The 19,226-nt window shown below is 46.2% G+C and overlaps 1 protein-coding gene across 1 annotated transcript in view; it reads right to left on the reverse strand.

Annotated features, from left to right (window-relative positions):
• LOC110487605 (ephrin type-A receptor 7-like) overlaps nt 1-19,226 on the reverse strand; it is a 173,652-nt gene that overhangs the window by 122,476 nt on the left and 31,950 nt on the right. Inside the window, exons 2-3 of the mRNA XM_036971408.1 lie at nt 5,800-5,864; nt 2,682-3,354 (exon numbers count right to left, since the gene is read on the reverse strand). Coding sequence (XP_036827303.1) covers nt 2,682-3,354; nt 5,800-5,864 — 738 coding nt within the window. The remainder of the gene's footprint in view (nt 1-2,681; nt 3,355-5,799; nt 5,865-19,226) is intronic.

Consider the following 19,226-nt stretch of genomic DNA (forward strand, 5'->3'; position numbering starts at 1 on the left):
CTCTGTGTCTCTACTGCTAGCCTCTCTCTCTCTCTCTGTCTCTACTGCTAGCCTCTCTCTCTCTCTCTCTCTCTCTCTCTCTCTCTGTCTCTACTGATAGCCTCTCTCTCTCTGTCTGTACTGCTAGACTCTCTGTCTCTACTGCTAGCCTCTCTCTCTCTCTCTCTCTGTCTGTACTGCTAGCCTCTCTCTCTCTCTGTCTACTGCTAGCCTCTCTCTCTGTCTGTACTGCTAGCCTCTCTCTGTCTGTACTGCTAGCCTCTCTCTCTCTGTCTGTCTGTTCTGCTAGCCTCTCTCTCTCTATCTGTCTGTTCTGCTAGCCTCTCTCTCTCTGTCTGTACTGCTAGCCTCTCTCGCTCTCTGTCTCTACTGCTAGCCCTCTCTCTCTCTCTCTCTCTCTCTCTCTCTCTCTCTCTCTCTCTCTCTCTCTCTCTCTCTCTCTCTCTCTCTCTCTCTCTCTCTCTCTCTCTCTCTCTCTCTCTCTCTCTCTCTCTCTCTCTCTCTCTCTCTCTCTCTCTCTCTCTCTCTGTCTGTTCTGTTAGCCTCTCTCTCTCTCCCTCTCTGTCTGTACTGCTAGCCTCTCTTTCTCTCTGTCTGATCTGCTAGCCTCTCTTTCTGATCTGCTAGTCTCTCTCTCTCTCGACTGCTAGCCTCTCTCTTTGTCTGTCTGTACTGCTAGCCTCTCTCTCTCTCGGTCTGTCTGTTCTGCTAGCCTCTCTCTCTCTCTGTCTTTACTGCTAGCCTCTCTCTCTCTATGTCTGATCTGCTCGCCCCTCTCTCTCTGTCTGATCTGCTAGCCTCTCTTTCTCTCTGTCTGATCTGCTAGCCTCTCTTTCTCTCTGTCTGATCTGCTAGCCTCTCTTTCTCTCTGTCTGATCTGCTAGCCTCTCTTTCTCTCTGTCTGATCTGCTAGCCTCTCTCTCTCTGTCTCTCTGTCTGATCTGCTAGCCTCTCTCTCTCTCTCTCTGTCTGATCTGCTAGCCTCTCTCTCTCTCTGTCTGTACTGCTAGCCTCTCTCTCTCTGTGTCTGTACTGCTAGCCTCTCTCTCTCTCTCTGTCTGTACTGCTAGCCTCTCTCTCTACGTCTGTACTGCTAGCCTCTCTCTCTGTCTGTCTGTACTGCTAGCTGCTAACTCCCTGTAAAACACCCACAAATAATACACCCTTCTTGGAACAGGCATTAAGTCCATACAGTCACAACCACTCATATTCTACCAGGAAAATCCAAGCCAGTCAGCCCTGAGGGACTCTTCTCAGTAAACCAGTAACACTTTGTCCTCAGTATTTTTTTCTCTCTCTCTCTCTCATTCACTCACTCAGTCTCTCTCTCTCTCTCACTCAGTCTCTGTCTCTCACTCAGTCTCTGTCTCTCACTCAGTCTCTGTCTCTCACTCAGCCTCTGTCTCTCACTCAGCCTCTGTCTCTCACTCAGTCTCTGTCTCTCACTCAGTCTCTGTCTCTCACTCAGTCTCTGTCTCTCACTCAGTCTCTGTCTCTCACTCAGACTCCCTCTCTCTCACTCAGTCTCCCTCTCTCTCACTCAGTCTCCCTCTCTCTCACTCAGACTCACTCACTCAGTATCTGTCTCTCTCACTCAGTCTCTCGCTCAGTCTCTATCGCTCACTCTGTCTCTCTCTCGCTCACTCTCAGTCTCTCTCTCTCTCGCTCACTCTCAGTCTCTCTCTCTCTCGCTCACTCTCAGTCTCTCGCTCGCTCGCTCACTCAGTCTCTCGCTCGCTCGCTCACTCAGTCTCTCGCTCGCTCACTCACTCAGTCTCAGTCTCAGTCTCTCGCTCTCTCAGTCTCTCGCTCTCTCAGTCTCTCGCTCTCTCAGTCTCTCGCTCTCTCTGTCTCTCTGTCTCTCTGTCTCTCGCTCTCTCGCTCTCTCTGTCTCTCTGTCTCTCTGTCTCTCGCTCTCTCTGTCTCTCGCTCTCTCTGTCTCTCGCTCTCTCTGTCTCTCGCTCTCTCTGTCTCTCGCTCTCTCTGTCTCTCGCTCTCTCTGTCTCTCGCTCTCTCTGTCTCTCTGTCTCTCGCTCTCTCGCTCTCTCTGTCTCTCGCTCTCTCTGTCTCTCGCTCTCTCTGTCTCTCGCTCTCTCTGTCTCTCGCTCTCTCTGTCTCACGCTCTCTCTGTCTCTCGCTCTCTCTGTCTCTCGCTCTCTCTGTCTCTCGCTCTCTCTGTCTCTCGCTCTCTCTGTCTCTCTCGCTCAGTGGGCTATTCGCACAAAGACACAAGATGGGATGTGAAAGTTGACGCTCACATCTCCCACTGCCTTTACACTGGCCGTGTGCGGGGGTGTGTGTGTGTGTGTTAGTTGGCCGTGAACTGCCCACGTGCCACATTCTCAAAGCAATTCGCTACAGTCATCAATATTACAAAATGCTGTCTTGTTGAATACAATGCCTACCTGAAGACAGTGCAGTGCCTGACTCATCCTACTCACAACACCGTTTCACCCACTTCCCTTCACAATGTAAGAATGTTGTCTGCCCTCAAACATGATTACAGGTTGTCGATGGAATGTCTCAAACAGTCAGACAGAACTGAATATTTCTAGTGATTACTTACTTAAATATCTTATTTAACTAGGCAAGAACACTGTCCCCTGCCATTCATTTGTTTCCAGCCTCTCCTTCCTCCTCTCGTTCCCTTTACATAAATCCTTCCATCCCTCTCTTCTTACCTTCACAGCTGCTGTGGCCCTCCTCGTAACCCGCTGAACAGCTGCACTTCCCGATGGGCACCAGCCACTCCCCTTCGGCGCTGCAGTGCATCCTGGGAGGGCTGTCCGTGTCCACCTCGGAATTGTTGACGCAGGCTCCCCTGACTTCCACCAGGGTGGCGAACGCCGCCTCGGCAACCGTATCGGAAAACACAGCCAGGTTCTGCACCGTGGCCAGGCAGCGCTTGTAGTACACCCGCACCGCCACCAGGGCCACGCACGCCCCCACGTCCTGGAACGCCAGGTGGAACCCTTTCCGGTTCAGGTGTCCGATCTCCCGCACCTCCGTGTTGAGCTTCATCTTCCTCTCGCCCAGGTCACCCTGCGTGAAGCTCTCGTCGGCGGCGATGGTGTCGATCTTGGTGTAGCGCTCCTCGCGGGTCACCCGGCCCAGGTCTTTGTCCGACTCCACGTAGAGCAGGTTGAAGGTCTCCTTGCAGGTGCCCGCCACGCCCGGGATGCTGTTGCAGTCGCGCAGCGTGAACTGCAGCTCCACGAAGATGCGCTGGCCGCCGCGCCGCGCCACCCAGCCCGTCTGCAGCCAGTTGTTCTGCAGCGCCGGCTCCATCACGTTACACACCTGGTAGGTCCTGATGGGCTTGTACTTCTCATCCACGCCACTGATCTCCTCCCACTGGGGAGATGGTGAGGAGAAGAAGTATGAGAGAGGGAGAGAGATAAAAGGAGGGATGAGGGGAGGCAGAAAGAGAGCGCGAGAGTAATGGATAGTGGGTGTGACAGAGGTATTGGAAGGAGGGAAGAGGGACAGACAAACACAGGAGCTGGTGAGGGTCATCTGAAAGACATTATAACCCAGACAGGGTACATGTAAACATCATGTGTGGGTTTCTGTCTGGTACCAGGGTTTCAGTCCTAGGAGGAGTAAACAAGGAGAGAGAGAGAGCGAGAGAGAGAGAGAGAGAGAGAGAGAGAGAGAGAGAGAGAGAGAGAGAGAGAGAGAGAGAGAGATCGAGAGAGATCGAGAGAGTGAGTGTAAGGAGGAGTAAACAAACCTCAGAGTGTGTGTGTGTTAATGTGTCTCCGCAGACACAAACCCACACATGATATTGAGAAGGAGTAAATGAGCCACTAGAGTGTGTGTGTGTGTGTGTGTGTGTGTCTCCATCTCCACACAGAGAGACTAATTACAGTGGCGGGGGCCTCCACAGAGACTATAGAGCTGTAAAGCAGCTCACAGCCGCCCACTGACACTACGGGGAGGGAAAATGCAAATGGCTGCCACGTCCAGAATTAACTGGGTAAATAAAGAACAGATTGGAGGGGAGACGTGCCCACATGGCCGTCGTCATTTTGGACTGCAGGTGAAATTGACTCACCATCCGTGCTGAACGAGCGACGGACCAGCTCTGCTAAATACTCTAGCGGGACTGCATTCGCTAGCCAAACAAATGAACACGTTGAAATCTATCCATCGGGATTCTGTATTGTGTATCGTTTAATTGACGTCACAATAGTCAGGAGATGTTCCTGGGTCAGATCGCACGGTCAGGCAAAACCCTGTCTATGGCCATTCATCCCAACTGGGGGCCAGGGTCTATAATCACGAAGCCTCGAGGGTAAGGAACGCTGATCTGAGATCATTTTGGGCATTTAAATCCTAACGAATGAGAGGGGAGACGCCTGGTGAACGTGGTGCTGGAGCGCTAGGCTCCTCCCACCCCAGGCACAACTCACCGCGTCGCTGCTCGGGAACACGTCGCAACCCGTCGGGAAAAATTAGTGAGCGGTGATGAAGTGTTAAGCCCGGGCACATTAACACGGGCACGGACAGGCACATGAACTGATGTCAGGACTGACACGGAGATCGACCTTTTACGCTGAAGAACCAGTTGAAGAAGCAGTTCATTGGTTATAATTACCCATCTGGTCACAGTATGGTGCTGCTAAGTCTACGTGGCGACACAGCCACAACATGACTCAGACACGCTTTCATCCTAAAAGGGGAGCTGGCTTCGGTGGTGCCGTGCAGATCCACGGGACACATTTAGCTTTCTATCTGTGACTTGTGGTCAACTTGTGGTCATCTTGTGGTCCTCTGTAGCTCAGTCGGTAGAGCACGGAGCTTGCAAACGCTAGGATAGTGGGTTTGATTCCCAGGACCAGCCAAACGTCAAAATACATGCACGCATGCCTGTGAATCTTCTACATGGCATACGTCATATGAACATACTGTGGTTGGAGCCGCAACATGGGACTGGGTGGTTTATCTAAGCCTACGTCTTGTGGTTTTGGTGACAGACGGGTATGAATGACTTTCAAAATGTACGCGTCATCCTAAAGCAGTCTGACTGTGTTATATGAACTGGACCAAGTCTATTCATCTCGGCTTCAGAACTTAGCATGTGGCCTCTTTACAAGCTCCATCGATTCATTAAGAGCATAATAAATCCTCCAGTGTCTTGTATTTTACTGATAAAACCTATGAGTGGAAGATAAATGAGGAGCCGGTGACTTCAAAAACCACTTCATCTTCAGTCATTATTTTTTTTTTTTTTACCTCCCGCCACTGGCTATTATCCATCATTCATAAGTTGGAGTGTGGGTTTTTACAAGCCAAAATCGATAGCGGAAGGGACAATTTATGTGGCTGTGTGTGTCTGGACGGTGGGCGCAGGGACGTCCTGTCCGGGATTAGACCATTGATTCGCGCGCAGTGATGAGCTCGGCTCTGTTCTGTTCAGGGAGGGACAGAGAGAGGCAGAATGAATGGAGGGGGAGGGAGGGAGGGAGGAGCGCAGAGGGGCAGAGAGGTGGGGCCAGCTGTCCACTAACAGTCCATTTGGGCAGCGTGCTCCCTGGAACTGTGCCCACTGGGGGGGGGGGGGGGGGGGGCTGTTCTCAGTTAGAAGCAAGCTGGACTACTCCATGACACAAAGTGTGTAGGCACACATATGCATAGGCACATACATTGAAACATGCACTCACACACGCACTCACAGAAATGCACACACACACACACACACACACACACACACACACACACACACACACACACACACACAGAAATACACAGGTAAAACATGTATATTCAAAGGACACAACGGACTGGTACACTCACTCCATTGGAGGGGTACGACGTCCAGCCGAGCTCTGCCTGAGTTTCTTTAGAGTTCAGCAGGACCACTGGAAGAGAAAAGGTGGGAAAGAGACAGAAAGAGAGGGAAAAGAAAGCGGGAGAACAGCATTAGGTCAGTCGAAGAACAGCACGCACGTCGTTCCATGCTGTCAAGTCAGAGTCCAACACCATTCGTCATCTCACAGTCTCGTTGCATTAGGCATTTCAGTCAGTAAGCAGACACTCTTATCCAGAGTGACTTACAGAGGCATTCCTATTAGCAACCGCATATCACAGTCATAGGAAGCCGACAAGGGGCGCCGTACTACCATGGCTGACCCTGTAAAACAACGAGTTTCACTGCACCAATCCGGTGTATGTGACATCAAAACATGTATTTTCTACATGTTTCCTCAATAAAGTAGATCAGCTTAGTCACTAGTCTCGATTACGTGCATTACATCACCGGTGGATATGATAGAGCGCTTACAAACATCTAGACTTCTTACAAATCCAGAGGATGCCCAGACCATCTCTCCGTGAAATAAGGAGGAGGGCAATAGCCACTGTAGTTGAGATTGACTCTTGGACATAACTTTAGAACACAGTTGAAAATGAGGTGATGACACTCTTGAAAAGCTGCACTTAAAGTAATAACAGCCCACATACAAATTTGAGATTTGGCTAATCCCAACAGTTCCATCGCCGGCAAAATACTTCCAAGTGATACAAATATGTTTTCATAAGTGCATTGATAGCATCTGTTCAGGAATTAAGCTTGTAGGACAACATGTTTTTCATCCTGTAACTTTAAACAACAGCAGCTACTAGAAAACAAGCCGGGGCATTAAGGACACCAAGGGTATCCAGAGTCTCCTTTCAGCACCATGGACAGCAAACAGCTAGAGCCAGTGGTTCAGCACACTAGACAGCAACACTGCCACTGCTGCAGCTTCAGGACCTTGGACAGCACATTGTAAGCCATGACAACCTACATACAGAACTGCTTTTCAGGACCTTGGACAGCCCTCCAGTACCCATCCAACATTTAGGCAGCCTGACCACATAAGCGTCGGTTTCTTTCGGATTCGACAGAACCTTGCACACTATAATATTAATACCGGATGACACATAGCAACCATAGCAAGTCTTCACTGATGCTTCAGAATCTTGGACAGCAGCGCTTCCATAAAAACCCACTGATATTTAGCAGCCTTTGACGGAGGCGCTTGCATAATGTGCCCCGTCAGCACCTTGGACAGTGCTCAGAACATTTTCCTGGACCCCACATCCTTGGAGAGAACTCTTTACACCCTGGGCCAGGCTCTGTTTATCACTGATAACACACAGCATTTTAGAGCGCTGTTAGAGAAGAGAGTAAGGGAGAGAGTGAGAGAAAGGGGGAGAGAGAGAGAGAGAGAGAAAGGGGGGAGGGAGAGAAAAAAAGGGGGAGGAAGAGAAAAAAAAGGGAGAGAGAGAGAGAGAGAGAGAAAGGGGGGAAGGGGGGAGAGAGAGAGAGAGAGAGAAACGGGGAGAGAGAGAGAGGAGAGAGAGTAAAGGGATCAGAATGACAGATGCCAGAGTGTGATAGAGAGTGACTAAATAAAGAAGGCAACGGGATCTGAAAGCCCCAGTCAGCAGTGTGTATGGAAAGTCAGTGTTCTGATCACACAATGACTAATCAGAATAATCCCACCCTAGTTAGACGTGCTAATGGGCCTTTGAGAGAGAGAGAGAGACTAATGAAATGGCCGTGACCAATATCAACAGCTAAACACAGATTTCCAGGGGATCATTTTATAAATAATTGTCTATAATTTAGTTTATGACAATGTGGATATCAGAGTCCAGCCATGAATCTTAATGTTGTGGTTTTGATTCAGTGCCAATGGGGCTGGCTAGTGTCCTTCAAAGAGGATGTGATGAATGTCAACGCAGAGTTCTGACACAATGTCAGATGTACAAAGTCATTTGATCAGAAGATTTATTACAGGTAGTATAAAACAACCTTTTGAAATGGAGAAAAATACCGCTAATCTCGCTTTGGACGGCAATTGAACTAAGCAGCAAAGCAAGGAACATACAGCTGTTAGCCTAACTTTTCATTCTGTTCATTTCAGAAAGAGGACACTGTGACGTCAACGGAAGTCCTTTGTTGAAGTCCTATTTGTCTCAGGTACAAAGTGAAAGGGAATTGTCCTTTCCTCGAGCGGCAGCAGTGACGAGCCAGGCAGCCCTGGCATTCAACAGAAGGGCATTTAGTACTAAACACACAAATGAACTGGAGAGAGTCCTTGTTCCATCTAGCAAGTACGGGCCTCTCTTTCGTCATCCTGAAAAAGCACTTGTGCATCGTTTACTCATTTGCGGTGAAATTGGAGTTACTCGGCCTTACTGACACTGAATTCATATCCCTACATTGCTAGCAAGTAAAGACAAAAGGGATGGAATGAGGGAAGAGAGACCGCTGTATGGAAGGATTATAACAGAACACTGTTCAATGAATACAGCGAAGGCACATATTCTCCCACAATGGTTCCTAGAGAATGGCGGTGGCAGGAATTGTTAGCAGGGCAGTAGGTGTGTAAAAGGGTGAAAGGTAAAATTTTTCTTTGTGTTGCCATTTACTTAGCGATAGTGTGTTTGTGCGTGCGTGCGTGTGTGCGTGTGTGCACACGCCTTTCAAATACATTTCACTACAGTGAAATGAGAGCCACAGACTGAAGAGTGTACGACAGCGTGTTTATCTGAAAGGAGTGGGAAGAGCAGCCACGAAGCAGACAGCAAGCTGGTGCCAGTGCTAATCTCCTTACACACACACACACACACACACACACACACACACACACACGCACACACACACACACACACACACACACACATATAATTCCCTTCCTGAGTCCCAGTGAAAGGGAGAATTATGAAATGAGCCCCATAAAGTTCAATAGAGAGGATTATCCACATGTTGTTCCAGTGTCCTCCCTGCAACCCCCAAGCAATGTATCAGGCTGCATCCAAACCAGCAGGCCCGAGGCTCAGCCAGAGAGGAGACTGGGATAGGCAGGCCAATGACCCAGGGGGAGATCTTTTGTCCACACATTATCCCTCTAATAGGACGACACTAAGAAGTAGAGGGAGAGAGATAGATATACACACACAGAACAAAAATATTAAACGCAACATGTAAAGTGTTGGTCCCATGTTTCATGAGCCAAAATAAAAGATGTCAGAAATGTTTCATACAAACCCAAAAGCTTATTTCTCTCAACTTTTGTGCACACATTTGTTTACATCCCGGTTAGTGAGCATTTCTCCTTTGCCAAGATAATCCAGCCACCTGACAGGTGTGGTATTTCAAGAAGCTGATTAAACAGCATGAACATTACACAAATGCACCTTGTGCTGGGGACAATAAAAGGCCACTTTTAATGTATTTTTTTTTACCGTTTCTCACACAACACAATGCCACAGGTGTCTCAAGTATTTAGAGCATTTAGCAGTACGTCCAACCGGCCTCACAACACGTGTAACCGCGCCAGCCCAGGACCTCCACACCCGGCTTCTTCAACTGCGGGATTGTCTGAGATCCTTCAACTTGACAGCTGACGAAACTGTGGGTTTGCACAACCAAATAACTTTTGCGCAAGCTGTCATAAACAGTCTCAGGGAAGCTCATCTGCGAGCTCGTCATCCTCGCCAGGGTCTTGACCTCGTCATCCTCGCCAGGTCGGCGTTGTAACTGACTTCAGTGGGTACAGTGCCTTGCGAAAGTATTCGCCCCCCTTGAACTTTGCGACCTTTTGCCACATTTCAGGCTTCAAACATAAAGATATAAAACTGTATTTTTTTGTGAAGAATCAACAACAAGTGGGACACAATCATGAAGTGGAACGACATTTATTGGATATTTCAAACTTTTTTAACAAATCAAAAACTGAAAAATTGGGCGTGCAAAATTATTCAGCCCCCTTAAGTTAATACTTTGTAGCGCCACCTTTTGCTGCGATTACAGCTGTAAGTCGCTTGGGGTATGTCTCTATCAGTTTTGCACATCGAGAGACTGACATTTTTTCCCATTCCTCCTTGCAAAACAGCTCGAGCTCAGTGAGGTTGGATGGAGAGCATTTGTGAACAGCAGTTTTCAGTTCTTTCCACAGATTCTCGATTGGATTCAGGTCTGGACTTTGACTTGGCCATTCTAACACCAGGATATGTTTATTTTTGAACCATTCCATTGTAGATTTTGCTTTATGTTTTGGATCATTGTCTTGTTGGAAGACAAATCTCCGTCCCAGTCTCAGGTCTTTTGCAGACTCCATCAGGTTTTCTTCCAGAATGGTCCTGTATTTGGCTCCATCCATCTTCCCATCAATTTTAACCATCTTCCCTGTCCCTGCTGAAGAAAAGCAGGCCCAAACCATGATGCTGCCACCACCATGTTTGACAGTGGGGATGGTGTGTTCAGTGTGATGAGCTGTGTTGCTTTTACGCCAAACATAACGTTTTGCATTGTTGCCAAAAAGTTCAATTTTGGTTTCATCTGACCAGAGCACCTTCTTCCACATGTTTGGTGTGTCTCCCAGGTGGCTTGTGGCAAACTTTAAACGACACTTTTTATGGATATCTTTAAGAAATGGCTTTCTTCTTGCCACTCTTCCATAAAGGCCATATTTGTGCAATATACGACTGATTGTTTTCCTGTGGACAGAGTCTCCCACCTCAGCTGTAGATCTCTGCAGTTCATCCAATGTGATCATGGGCCTCTTGGCTGCATCTCTGATCAGTCTTCTCCTTGTATGAGCTGAAAGTTTAGAGGGACGGCCAGGTCTTGGTAGATTTGCAGTGGTCTGATACTCCTTCCATTTCAATATTATCGCTTGCACAGTGCTCCTTGGGATGTTTAAAGCTTGGGAAATCTTTTTGTATCCAAATCCGGCTTTAAACTTCTTCACAACAGTATCTCGGACCTGCCTGGTGTGTTCCTTGTTCTTCATGATGCTCTCTGCGCTTTTAACGGACCTCTGAGACTATCACAGTGCAGGTGCATTTATACGGAGACTTGATTACACACAGGTGGACTGTATTTATCATCATTAGTCATTTAGGTCAACATTGGATCATTCAGAGATCCTCACTGAACTTCTGGAGATTGTTTGCTGCACTGAAAGTAAAGGGGCTGAATAATTTTGCACGCCCAATTTTTCAGTTTTTGATTTGTTAAAAAAGTTTGAAATATCCAATAAATGTCGTTCCACTTCATGATTGTGTCCCACTTGTTGTTGATTCTTCACAAAAAAACACAGTTTTATATCTTTATGTTTGAAGCCTGAAATGTGGCAAAAGGTCGCAAAGTTCAAGGGGGGCGAATACTTTCGCAAGGCACTGTAAATGCTCTCCTTTGATGGCCACTGGCACGCTGGAGAAGTGTGCTCTTCACGGATGAATGGCGGTTTCAACTGTACCGAGCAGATGGCGTCGCGTGGGAAAGTGGTTTGCTGATGTCAATGTTGTGAACAGAGTGCCCCATGGTGGCGGTGGGGTTATGGTATTGGCAGACATAAGCTACGGACAACGAACACAATTGCATTTTATCAATGGCAATTTGAATGCACAGAGATATACAGTGATGAGATCCTGAGGCCCATTGTTGTGTAATTCGTCAGCCGCCATCACCTCGTGTTTCAGCATGATAATGCATGGCCCCATGTTGCAAGGATCTGTACACAATTCCTGGAAGCTGACAATGTCCCAGTTCTTCCGAGGCCTGCATACTCAGACATGTCAGCCATTGAGCATGTTTGGGATGCTCTGTTCCAGTGCCCACCAATATCCAGCAATTACACACAGCCATTGAAGAGGAGTGGCACAACATCCCACAGGCCATAATCAACAGCCTGATCAAGTCTATGTGAAGGAGATCTGTCACGCTGCATGAGACAAATGGTGGTCACACCAGATACTGACTGGTTTTCTGATCCAGGCTTCTACCTTTTTTTAAGGTATCTGTGATCAACAGATACACATCTGTATTCAGTCATGTGAAATCCATAGATTAGGGCCTAATGAATTCACTTCAATTGACTGATTTCCTTATATGAACTGTAACTCAGTATTTTTGTTCAGTGAACAAAGTCTGACTTAAAAAATGCAGTTGAACATGAGCGGCTACATGAGCGCAGACAAAAACGGATGAGTGTAAAATACACAGAAGACACAAACACACACATAATAATTCCACTCCCCGGGTCCCAGTGAAAAGGTTAAAAAACGTCAACCATGTAAATACGAAAAAAGCGTAAAAAAATTTGAGATATTTTTTGAAAAGATAACGGACATTTATTTTCTAAGTTGCAATGTGTTCTTTTTTAGGCAACCTGACCAAATTCATAGAAATTTGAGGTCTATACCTGTCACTCTCATTGAAAGCAAGTCAAAGAAGTGGTAGAGCTGTTCTATGCGCTCTATTTCTACGCTCCCCATGCATAAGTTGAGTTTTTACTTTGGGCTTTGTACACCAGATTCAAAACAGCTGAAAAAACAATATTTTTGTTGATGGAAAATATATTTCACAGCGGTTTAGATGGTACAATGATGCACTACACCAGTGGTCACTAACCTTTTCTGATTCAAGATCCATTTCTATAGACCCAATACATTATCACTGCATATTGGCTATGCTTCAGTTGCTCTGCCAATGTTCATTAGAAATCATTTAGAAATTATATTACACATTTAGGTATTTGATCACACTGGTAATATACCATTTGGTGTATTAATTGTGAGGCACAGTTAAGTGAGCATAATATATATAAATATATTACACACGCACACACACACACACACACACACACACACACACACACACACACACACACACACACACACACACACACACACACACACACACACACACACACACACACACACACACACACACACACACAAACAACAATTCTAAAGTTTGGGGTCACTTAGAAATGTCCTTGTTTTTGAAAGAAAAGCACTTTTTTTTGTCCACTTAAAATAACATCAAATTGATCAGAAATACAGTGTAGACATTAATGTTGTAATTGACTATTGTAGCTAGAAACGTCTGATTTTTAATGGAATATCTACATAGGCGTACAGAGGCCCATTATCAGCAACCATCACTCCTGTGTTCCAGTTGTGTTAGCTAATCAAAGTTTATAATTTCAAAAGGTTAATTGATCATTAGAAGACCCTTTTGCAATTATGTTAGCACAGCTGAAAACTGTTCTGATTAAAGAAGCAATAAAACTGTCCTTCTTTAGACTAGTAGAGTATCTGGAGCATCAGCATTTGTGGATTCGATTACAGACTCAAAATGGCCAGAAACAAATAACTTTCTTCTGAAACTCAGTCTATTCTTGTGAATGAAGGTTATGCCATGCGAGAAATTGCCAAGAAACTGAAGATCTCATACAACGCTGTGTACTACTCCCTTCACAGAACAGAGCAAACTGGCTCTAACCAGAATAGAAAGAAGAGTGGGAGGACCCGGTACAGAACTGAGCAAGAGGACAAGTACATTAGTGTCTAGTTTGAGAAACAGACGCCTCACAAGTCCTCAATTGGCAGCTAGCTTCATTAACTAGCACCCGCAAAACACCAGTCTCAATGTCAACAGTGAAGAGGCGACTTCGGGATGCTGGCCTTCTAGGCAAAGTTGCAAAGAAAAAGCCATATCTCAGACTGGCCAATAAAAATAAAAGATTAAGATGGGCAAAATAACAGACACTGGACAGAGGAAGATTGGAAAAAAGTGTTATGGACAGACAAATCTAAGTTTGAGATGTTCAGATCACAAAGAAGAACATTCTTGAGACGCAGAAAAAATGAAAAGATGCTGGAGGTGTGCTTGACGCCATCTGTCAAGCATGGTGGAGGCAATGTGATGGACTGGGGGTGCTTTGTGTGTTAAAGTGGTAGATTTGTACAGGGTAAAAGGGATCTTGAAGAAGGAAGGCTATCACTCCATTTTGCAACGCCATGCCATACCGTGTGGACGGCACTTAATTGGAGCCAATTTCCTCCTACAACAGTACAATGACCCAAAGCAGAGCTCCAAACTATGCAATAACTATTTAGGGAAGAAGCAGTCAGCTGGTATTCTGTCTATGATGGAGTGGCCAGCACAGTCACCGGATCTCAACCCTATTGAGCTGTTGTGGGAGCAGCTTGACCGTATGGTACGTAAGAAGTGCCCAGCAAGCCAATCCAACTTGTGGGAGGTGCTTCAGGAAGCATGGGGTGAAATCTCTTCAGATCACCTCAACAAATTGACAACTAGAATGCCCAAGGTCTGCAAGGTTGTAGTTGCAGCAAATGGAGGATTCTTTGACGAAAGCTTCTGTTGAATCTGACAATTAATCTTAATGGTTGTACAGTCGTCTCAAATAAAACTGTGAAGGACCTCGGCGTTACTCTGGACCCTGATCTCTCTTTTGAAGAACATATCAAGACCATTTCAAGGACAGCTTTTTTCCATCTATGTAACATTGCAAAAATCAGAAACTTTCTGTCCAAAAATGATGCAGAAAAATTAATCCATGCTTTTGTCACTTCCAGGTTAGACTACTGCAATGCTCTACTTTCCGGCTACCCGGATAAAGCACTAAATAAACTTCAGTTAGTGCTAAATACGGCTGCTAGAATCCTGACTAGAACCAAAAAATTTGATCATATTACTCCAGTGCTAGCCTCTCTACACTGGCTTCCTGTCAAAGCAAGGGCTGATTTCAAGGTTTTACTGCTAACCTACAAAGCATTACAAGGGCTTGCTCCTACCTATCTCTCTGATTTGGTCCTGCCGTACATACCTACACGTACGCTACGGTCACAAGATGCAGGCCTCCTAATTGTCCCTAGAATTTTTAAGCAAACAGCTGGAGGCAGGGCTTTTTCCTATAGAGCTCCATTTTTATGGAACGGTCTGCCTACCCATGTCAGAGACGCAAACTCGGTCTCAACCTTTAAGTCTCTACTGAAGACTCATCTCTTCAGTGGGTCATATGATTGAGTGTAGTCTGGCCCAGGAGTGGGAGGGTGAACGGAAAGGCTCTGGAGCAACGAACCGCCCTTGCTGTCTCTGCCTGGCCGGTTCCCCTCTTTCCACTGGGATTCTCTGCCTCTAACCCTATTACAGGGGCTGAGTCACTGGCTTTACTGGGGCTCTCTCATGCCGTCCCCGGAGGGGGTGCGTCACCTGAGTGGGTTGAGTCACTGATGTGGTCATCCTGTCTGGGTTGGCGCCCCCCCCCCCCCCCCTTGGGTTGTGCCGTGGCGGAGGTCTTTGTGGGCTATACTCAGCCTTGTCTCAGGATGGTAAGTTGGTGGTTGAAGACATCCCTCTAGTGGTGTGGGGGCTGTGCTTTGGCAAAGTGGGTGGGGTTATATCCTTCCTGTTTGGCCCTGTCCGGGGGTGTCCTCGGAGTGGGCCACAGTGTCTCCTGACCCCTCCTGTCTCAGCCTCCAGTTTATGCTGCAGTAGTTTATGTGTCGGGGGGCTAGGGTCAGTTTGTTATATCTGGAGTACTTCTCCTGTCCTATTCGGTGTCCTGTGTGAATCTAAGTGTGCGTTCTCTAATTCTCTCCTTCTCTCTTTCTCTCTCTCGGAGGACCTGAGCCCTAGGACCATGCCCCAGGACTACCTGACATGATGACTCCTTGCTGTCCCCAGTCCACCTGGCTGTGCTGCTGCTCCAGTTTCAACTGTTCTGCCTTATTATTATTATTCGACCATGCTGGTCATTTATGAACATTTGAACATCTTGGCCATGTTCTGTTATAATCTCCACCCGGAACAGCCAGAAGAGGACTGGCCATCCCACATATGCTCTCTCTAATTCTCTCTTTCTTTCTCTCTCTCGGAGGACCTGAGCCCTAGGACCATGCCCCAGGAATACCTGACATGATGACTCCTTGCTGTCCCCAGTCCACCTGACTGTGCTGCTGCTCCAGTTTCAACTATTCTGCCTTATTATTATTCGACCACGCTGGTCATTTATGAACATTTGAACATCTTGACCATGTTTTGTTATAATCTCCACCCGGCACAGCCAGAAGAGGACTGGCCACCCCACATAGCCTGGTTCCTCTCTAGGTTTCTTCCTAGGTTTTGGCCTTTCTAGGGAGTTTTTCCTAGCCACCGTGCTTCTACACCTGCATTGCTTGCTGTTTGGGGTTTTAGGCTGGGTTTCTGTACAGCACTTTGAGATATCAGCTGATGTACGAAGGGCTATATAAATACATTTGATTTGATTTGATTTGATTTGACGAAAGCAAAGTTTGAAGGACACAATTATTATTTCAAGTTAAAAATCATTATTTAAAACCTTGTCAACGTCTCGACTGTTTTTCCTATTCATTTTGCAACTCATTTTCATGGAAAACAAGGACATTTCTAAGTGACCCCAAACTTTTGAACGGAGTGTATGTAGTACCAGTCAAAAGTTTGGACACACCTACTCATTCAAGGGTTTTTCTTTATTTTTACTATTTTATACATTGTAGAATAATAGTGAAGGCATCAAAACTATGAAATAGCATGTGAAATCATGTAGTAACCAAAAAAAGTGTTTTATATTTGAGATTCTTCAAAGTAGCAGCCCTTTGCCTTGATGACAGCTTTGCACACTCTTGGCATTCTCTCAACCAGAGGTTGAGGTAGTCACCTGGAATGCATTTCAATTAACCTCTACTGGATTAAGTCCCGAAATCTGGACAGGTGTTGCTCAATATTCAACAATGTGACTAGAATGACGCTGTAAACAACAGCCAACTTTCTGGGACATAGACATGTCTTATGAGGGCAGAAAGCTTAAATTATTGTTATATTCTAAATGCAGTGTCCAATTTACAGTAGCTATTACAGTGAAAAAAGACCATGCTATTGTTTGAGGAGAGTGCACAACAACAAAAAACCTTTATCACGGCCACTGGTTTGATACATTCACCTCTGAAGGTAAATAATGTACTTCCATTCAGTAATCTTGCTCTGATTTGTCATCCTGAGCGTCCCAATGTAGCATAGTTTTAATCAAACAAAATATATTTTTATATCCTAACACGATTCATGTTTTATACAGCGTTTCTCATGAACTTGCAACAAAACAATCAATGTAATATAAACTGCTAAACCTCTTTTCACCCAGTCAAATTCGAATTCTGTGCAATCCTTAGACACTTTAGAAGGCAACCATGTATGTATGTACACACAATACAGTTCAAAAGTTTGGGGTCACTTAGAAATGTCCTTGTTTTTGAAAGAAAAGCACATTTTTTTGCCCATTAAAATAACATCAAATTGTGTAAATAGAGTGTAGACATTGTTAATGTTGTAAATGACTGTTGTAGCTGGAAACGGCAGATTTTTAATGGAATATCTACATAGGCCACACACACACACACACACACACACACACACACACACACACACGTGGCCAAAATTTGAGAATGACACAAATAAATATAAGTCTGCTGCCTCAGTTTGTATGATGGCAATTTGCATTTACCCCAGAATGTTATAAAGAGTGATCAGATGAATTGCAATTAATTGCAAAGTCCCTCTTTGCCATGCAAATGAACTGAATCCCCCAAAAACATTTCCACTGCATTTCAACCCTACCACAAAAGGACCAGCTGACATCATGTCAGTGATTCTCTTGTTAGCACAGGTGTGAGTGTTGACGAGGACAAGGCTGGAGATCACTCTGTCATGCTGATTGAGTTTGAATAACAGACTGGAAGCTTCAAAAGGAGGGTGGTGCTTGGAATCATTGTTCTTCCTCTGTCAAACATGGTTACCTGCAAGGAGACACGTGCCGTCATCATTGCTTTGCAGAAAAAGGGCTTCACAGGCAAGGATATTGCTGCCAGTAAGATTGCACCTAAATCAACCATTTATCGGATCATCAAGAAGTTCAAGGAGAGCGATTCAATTGTTGTAAAGAAAGCTTCAGGGCTCCCAAGCAAGTCCAGCAAGCGCCAGGACTGTCTACCTAAAGTTGATTCAGCTTTGGGATCGGGGCACCACCAGTACAGAGCTTGCTCAGGAATAGCAGCAGGCAGGTGTGAGTGCATCTGCACGCACAGTGAGGCGAAGACTTTTGGAGGCTGGCCTGGTGTCAAGAAGGGTAGCAAAAAAGCCACTTCTCTCCAGGAAAGACATCAGGGACAGACTGATATTCTGCAAAAGGTACAGGGATTGGGCTGCTGAGGACTGGAGTAAAGTCATTTTCTCTGATGAATCCCCTTTCCGATTGTTTGGGGCATCTGGAAAAAAGCTTGTCCAGAGAAGACAAGGTGAACACTACCATCTGTCCTGTGTCATGCCAACAGTAAAGCATCCTGAGACCATTCATGTGTGGGGTTGCTTCTCAGCCAAGGGAGTGGGCTCACTCACAATTTTGCCTAAGAACACAGCCATGAATAAAGAATGGTACCAACACACCCTCCGAGAGCAACTTCTCCCAACCATCCAGCAACAGTTTGGTGACAAACAATGCCTTTTCCAGCATGATGGAGCACCTTGCCATAAGGCAAAAGTGATAACTAAGTGGCTCGGGGAACAAAACATCAATATTTTGGGTCCATGGCCAGGAAACTCCCCAGACCTTAATCCCATTGAGAACTTGTGGTCAATTCTCAAGAAGAGGGTGGACAAACAAAAACCCACAAATTCTGACAAACACCAAGCATTGATTATGCAAGAATGGGCTGCCATCAGTCAGGATGTGGCCTAGAAGTTAATTGACAGCATGCCAGGGTGGATTGCAGAGGTCTTGAAAAAGAAGGGTCAACACTGCAAATATTGACTCTGCATCAACTTTGACACTTGTGAAATGCTTGTGATTATACTTCAGTATTCCATAGTAACATCTGACAAAAATATCTAAAGACACTGAAGCAGCAAACTTTGGACTACAGGAAGAAACCCAGCCCAGTCACGGACCAGGATGTCTTGCTCCCAGGCAGACTAAATAACTTTTTTGCCCGCTTTGAGGACAATACAGTGCCACTGACACGGCCTGCAACGAAAACATGCGGTCTCTCCTTCACTGCAGCCGAGGTGAGTAAGACATTTAAACGTGTTAACCCTCGCAAGGCTGCAGGCCCAGATGGCATCCCCAGCCGCGCCCTCAGAGCATGCGCAGACCAGCTGGCCGGTGTGTTTACGGACATATTCAATCAATCCCTATACCAGTCTGCTGTTCCCACATGCTTCAAGAGGGCCACCATTGTTCCTGTTCCCAAGAAAGCTAAGGTAACTGAGCTAAATGACTACCGCCCCGTAGCACTCACATCCGTCATCATGAAGTGCTTTGAGAGACTAGTCAAGGACCATATCACCTCCACCCTACCTGACACCCTAGACCCACTCCAATTTGCTTACCGCCCAAATAGGTCCA

The sequence above is a fragment of the Oncorhynchus mykiss genome, chromosome 32, assembly GCF_013265735.2.
Source record: "Oncorhynchus mykiss isolate Arlee chromosome 32, USDA_OmykA_1.1, whole genome shotgun sequence".
Taxonomy (NCBI): Eukaryota; Metazoa; Chordata; class Actinopteri; order Salmoniformes; family Salmonidae; genus Oncorhynchus; species Oncorhynchus mykiss.